The sequence below is a fragment of the Ciona intestinalis genome, chromosome 3 (genome assembly GCF_000224145.3).
Source record: "Ciona intestinalis chromosome 3, KH, whole genome shotgun sequence".
NCBI classification, from domain to species: Eukaryota; Metazoa; Chordata; class Ascidiacea; order Phlebobranchia; family Cionidae; genus Ciona; species Ciona intestinalis.
In genome coordinates this window covers 3738591-3744757 of record NC_020168.2, presented here as the reverse complement: position 1 = coordinate 3744757, position 6167 = coordinate 3738591, and the positions used below count along the sequence as shown (strand labels likewise).

At 36.0% G+C, this 6167-nt stretch overlaps 1 protein-coding gene across 2 annotated transcripts in view; it reads right to left on the bottom strand.

Annotated features, from left to right (window-relative positions):
* Positions 1-537: 537 nt before the first annotated feature.
* Positions 538-6167, bottom strand: part of LOC100175720 (rho GTPase-activating protein 17) — a 15677-nt gene continuing 10047 nt past the window's right edge. The window contains exons 12-17 of one of the 2 annotated variants that reach the window (XM_026833704.1): positions 5760-5879; positions 4665-4744; positions 3913-4078; positions 2643-2720; positions 2235-2249; positions 538-944 (exon numbers count right to left, since the gene is read on the bottom strand). In XM_026833704.1, the coding sequence (XP_026689505.1) occupies positions 872-944; positions 2235-2249; positions 2643-2720; positions 3913-4078; positions 4665-4744; positions 5760-5879 (532 nt within the window). In that variant the 3' untranslated portion in view covers positions 538-871. Of the gene's footprint in view, positions 2250-2642; positions 2721-3912; positions 4079-4664; positions 4745-5759; positions 5880-6167 lie in introns of both variants that reach the window. The other variant, XM_009859733.3, reaches the window with a different exon arrangement.

Below are 6167 nucleotides of genomic sequence, written 5' to 3'. Positions count from 1 at the left end.
ACTATACATCAAGTTGTATTAATAACACTTACCTTCGGAATATTTTGCCGATGCCAGTAGACAGGCCACAACGAACGCCACAAATTTGAACTCCATCCAGAGATTTCTTATTTTAAGAAATTTGAAGAACACGATCCGAAACGCACTTTGTCGATTCGACGAGTGGCAAGCCACCGTTATGTAGCAGCATATATTGAATTTTCAGCGCGGTAAGCGATGATATCATAGCCGTTGAATCGGAAATTATCATCAGGTGTTTTGTTGAATCGCATGTCAAGACAGATTCCGTTGTCTGTTATTGCACCGTTAATATCTACATCGTACGACGACGGTACACCTTAAACATAATGAAAAACATTGGCAAACACATGCGAGGCGCACGGAAAAAGCTCGCTTACCACTTAACAGCTGTTTTAGACTACTGGAAATTAGAAAATAGAAATTATATTATTTTTACTAATTTAAGCCAATCTTGTAGCGGTAAATGTTGAAACAATTTTACATTGTAATATTAACCCGTCAAATGGAGATAGAAAAACTTTGCAGTCATTTTAATTCATATAATATTGTTTGAAACACATGGCGTATCTTTTATTTTAACTCGAGAATTTTGAATACCTCAGCCACAGCGCATACTATGTTGACTTATTATTTGTGCATAAACAGACTTGTAGCTCAGATATTGGTTGGCACGAGTACGATTTTAAATCTTTTAAGCAAATACGCGAATATTCTACATCAAAAATTGAACATGGGAATAAATAATAAACCACTACAGAATAACACAAGTAAATTACGCATAATTGCATTATTCTAGTGATTTCTACTATAGGTTCTGAAAATCAGCTGAGAATGTGAAATACGCAAACAACTAGAGCTTTAAGGTTGATAAGCAGTGTGGAACATGCAAGTAAAATAATAGATATAGTACGGTGGGGGAAGATGGGACACCTATCACACATAATATTTAAATACCCTGAACGTGTTTTAAACAAATAACAACGGTCTATGGGAGTTGCGAGGATACGGTTTTATAATTGTTAAAATTTTTTTCGTTTACTACAAATTGCGCCAAGAAAATAGAATGAAAAGGTGTCCCATCTTCCCCCACCCTGCTATGTGTTAATAATGGACCTGCCAACCCAAAAGAGCTGCGTAATCTCTCGAAACACTTTACACGATTTCAAGATGGAATATATAGATAGCTGTAACATTTGATTCATTTAAAATTGAGAAATAAGACAAGTGCAGATAGAAAGCAAAAATGAGAGACTGATTTCAGCACATTGGTAAGGCTGGTGCAGATACAGTTAATTTTTCGCGTACCTTAAATGTTGACATAGATCATATAACAGTGGTCCAGCCTTGAACTACTTTTTGGAGATTGAGAGTGCTGAGACATTAGCGGAGTAATATGTGTGCTGAATAATTTGGAAATAGAATAAGATTTGAAAATTGAACATGTAAAGCACTCGTTGTAAAGCGTTTACACGCAGAAAAGTTAACTGGGTTTCAAGATTCAGTCCCTACCAGACAAAATTATGAAAGGATAATTTACAAAGCTAGCAGTGGACGTTTGAAACAGATTGCACAAATTTTTCTTTCTTATTATCGAAGAAATTTCCCGTGCTCCAAGTATGAGGTGGAGAGGTGCATGCAACGTGTGATTACCAAGCAACAAATGAAAAACATTGATCAAAAGTAACAGAATACATTGAGAATATAAAAATCTAATATTTTAATCTTGGATAACTAGATAAGGATCAAGATTTAGGACGTTGGCGCTATTTCTCTCGGGAAATCCTCACAGATCAGTGATGCATGGATGCGAGGATCATAGCGGAGTCATTATCACGTCCTCTTCTTCCTCATCTGATAAATGGATGCTACTGGACTTCTGCAACTCTGATGCGAGGCCCTCTGTGGGATCAAAGTCTTCTGGTAACGGGGGTGGGGGAAGATTTGGCATCGGAGGCTCTTCCACTGGACTATCATCCGAGTTCCGACGAGGAGCAGAGTTTAATTGCTCGTTAGAAGAGTGATGACTCTGTCGCTTTCTCACTGGAGGTATGGGTCGAGACTTTGATGCCTCCTCTTCCAAGACTGGATCTTCTTTTGGAGGTTGGGGAGGAGGAAGCTGGGGTCGTCGCATGGATGTTCTTTTGGCAGCGATGGGAGGTTTTGTTGTGTTCCCTCCTCCAGATGAAGGAGGGTGGGAGTTGGGGGGTGAAGATTTTTGATCCGTATTTCTAGGAAGAAAAGGGTTTTAGTTTTAGATATTGTGGGAGTTAAAGAAATTACTTTAACACAAATAAACAGTTAATTTTCCAAGTTAATACAACACAACTTTAGAGTGTTTTCCCAAAATGTTCGGTAAAAAGAATCAGGTTTTTAAAACAACAATAAAACGAACTGTTATTGTATGTACATCCCACCTTTAATATACAATTATCACAAAGAATTGTGGGTGTATGCGTCAAACACCACACACAAAAAAACACAATAACAAACATTTAATACATGGTAACTTGTAAGCGAGCACAAGGTATATGGAAGCTCTTTATTTCATGTTACAACATCAGACATTGCTCGTTATGTTACAAAATGAAGAGACATCTATTGTGATACTACATATAACTCACTTTGTATTAGCTGTAGGGGGTGGTGGTGCTTTACTTTTCATTTTCCGTTGTTTACCAGCAGGAGACTGAACTGTACCGCTAGAAAAGTTACAGATTTATTTGACATGCAGTAAAAAAATTTGATTGGTTGAATGGCAATGTTGGCCTATGTGTACATAATACGAAAAATTAAAATCTTTCACGTGCTACATTAAATTAGACCATCACAGACAGTAGCACAGCCAGAAAAAATAAAGGGTTGGGTGAGAGGTTTAATCAAAAAATTGTCAATATTTTCTTTTTTTAAGTTTTTTTTTTAAATTATTTTCTTTGGGGGTCTGAAAGGGTGGGTCTCGACCCCCTAAATCCCCCCTGGCTGGGCCACTGGTCACAAATAAGTTCCGATAGTTTCATCGATGGTGTAATCGTACGCCAATCGCTACAGATGTATCAGCGTGAAACTTTTCAAGACCATTGTTGAACCTCTAAAGAGGTGTCATTCATATTAACGCAACGTTTTGTGTGCTTGTCTGAGAAATACTTTGCAAAAGCTTATCTGAGAAGTTTCTGTTGTTCACAAAATTAATACGATCTGCGAACAGCACCACTATGGATGTATGTCATAATGGATTGCGGCGCTAAAGAAATTGAACTACAAAATGAAAACCTTAAAACCTTTGTAGCAGAGCACACAAGGAAGCTTCTTATTTTGAAGCACGAGAAGTGAAGCAGGAAGCTGCTAAGCAGCATAAACCTTAGCGATACCATTGTTGAACATCTACAAAGGTATGGTTCATTCGTTGCGTAAAATAACGTGGCCCACTGTCAGTCTTGTCTTGTACTCCGCAAGTACAAAGCTTAATCTAGAACCATTGTTTGTTACCAGCATATATGCGTCGAACTTCTTGACCTAACAGTATTGGTTATAAGCGCATTTTCACCAATACAAGTCATGCCGCAAATATAGAAGGGAAAAACCTTGCCTGACGGCCCATTGCATAACTATGATTTCACATATTGGCCCGCAGTTTTATAAGTTTGGGATCCGCTGGTCTGCATTGTAATTACCACCCTTTTTATTGTGTTTTAATAAAGAACGTTACTCCTCATTTGTAATCGCCTATAAACAGTGTCATAATCGTGTAAGATCGGTATTCAGTAAACTGGGTGTTCCTGGTTGCATTTAATTTGCGCGAGTCGGCTAAGGTCGAAGATAGAACTCGCTCATATTAACGCGACATGACCTAAACATTAGTTTAACCTAAAAAAAAAATTATTTTATAAAATTTACCTGGAAGAGTCCGAAAGATTGTAGTCTGTAGAAGAATTGCGTGAATGGGTTTTGTGATTTGTAGAAGGGGACACAGGGGTTGGAACCTTGAAATCATTGAACTGTGAACTATCTCTGTGGCTGCCACTGTAGGTTGTTGCATTCGGAGTGACAACAAAATCAAAGTCTAAAAAAAATTTTTTTAAAAAGTTAAACTTATTTTTTTTAATTCAAATTTAAAATTAAGTCCTAAATTTAACAAAAGGGATCAAAATAAAAAAAAACATGTAGTCAACAAACTTAGTCACAACAATGTAATGTCAATCTAGATTCTAGTATACGTGTACTAACCATTATAAACCACATAAGCTTCATTAATAAATAGTGTATGCTAGCTGTTAATACAGGCAAAATAACGAATTTAATAAAATCTATGACAAGTCACAAAAAGCAATATAAAAACAAGAACATTTTATTTTTATTATTAAAAATTAGTTTGGGCTTTAATAGCACTTTTTGTTGTTTTTTTAATTTAGTTTTATTCTATGTAAGTGCGACAACCTGACTTTGAGTATCTATTTTTTCTACTTAGTTCTGCTTAAAGTATAGAAAATGTTTAAAACTTTTTGTTGTTTAGATATATACAGTAGGGAGGGAGAATATGGGACACCTTAGCACAGAACAACCAAATTAATTGCTTCGTGGGATTAAGTTTATGCTCCATTCAGTTGGTGCAGGCTATTATACAATATAAAAATAACATGAACAGATACCTCCAGGGAAGAACCAATCTGAATATGTGATAATACTTTCCACTACGTTCGCCATCAGGTTTGATTCCATCATTCGTTTACTGCAAGGTAAAATCAGTTTATAATTTAAATTCGTTTACCAAAATCATTTCGGCGCTGCAGTAAAGTGGTTAGCGCCTCTAACGTAGAGGTAATGGGTTCAAGACTAGGCTGTAATGGTTGTATTAAACCTGCGGAATAAAATGTTGCCAATCAACTTATAAAATGATACACAGAATGAGCATAAAATGTAGTAGGTTAAGGAAAGATGGGACAACTTTTTATTCTTGTTTCCCGTCCCATTTGGTAGTAAAGAAAGAACATTCAAAAAATTATGAAACAGAATCCTCATGAATCCCATAGGCGCTGTTAATTGTTTAAAACACAAACTGGGTATTCGGGGTTCATGTGCTACAACCCATCCTACTATACACAATGGTGTATGGTGCAGTAGTGGTGTTATATTCAACGAAACATTAGTGACTCATTATAACCAGAACGAAAACATGAAGCATAGACAAAGTGCATTGTTGTACAATCGCAACTGTGAGTTTCTGGAATCGAATGAGTCATTTAGTAAAGAGAGGAAATTGCTGCAATGGAGTGGGAGCAAGGATAGATGCAAAAAACATGTTCCTTGTTTCTTTATTATTTTATATAACCACAACACTGTTAATGCGATAGGTGGAAAGAGTTACAATACAGTTTCATTGAAAATATTCATAAAATTCGAAATGCATCGATGTGATGCATTGATGAAGTTTTAAAGGTTAAATGAAATTCAAATATTTACATGAATAAATGGTTGAATCTTGTTTTATTTTTCCAAGAGGAAAACGGAAGTCATTACAAGGTGTTTTGTTTCACAAACCTCATTTTCGCTCAGGAGTTACCCATATGCAATTTTGTGAGTAATAAAAATTTGTTAGAAATTTTTTTTTTGTAACATTATTTTATAATTTATAGAACCCGTAAGAAACCATTGGGTTGGAGAATGGTAAAGCATTAATTAACTAAATATAAAAAAATTCCACTATATATATTTATATATATATATATATTGATAACAGTACCCACCCAATGTCATCTATATGAGACCACAGTAGATTAGGAGCGAGAACTAATGCAATGTTTCCGGGACTCATCTTATTTACATCCTGATGCTCTGCCACCACAGCACAGAACTTGATTAGGTATCTGAGAAAAAGAGTTTCATTGGCTGTGATGTTTTGTAAACATGTGTGTGATAGTGAATATGGGCTCATGAATGTGAATGTACTTACTTTATTCTCGCGTGGCCGAAAAACGACAGTCATTATCACTCGGGTTTAACGCCTTGTGCCAGCTTACGAGTTACCATGTATGTGTTACTTTGTGGGTAATTTTTTTTTTTGAATTTTTTTATGTATTGCTGATAATTTGGACAACCCATTACTTAGTGACCACTGGGTTGGAGCAATTGCTGTTAAGTGTCATGCCCAACAT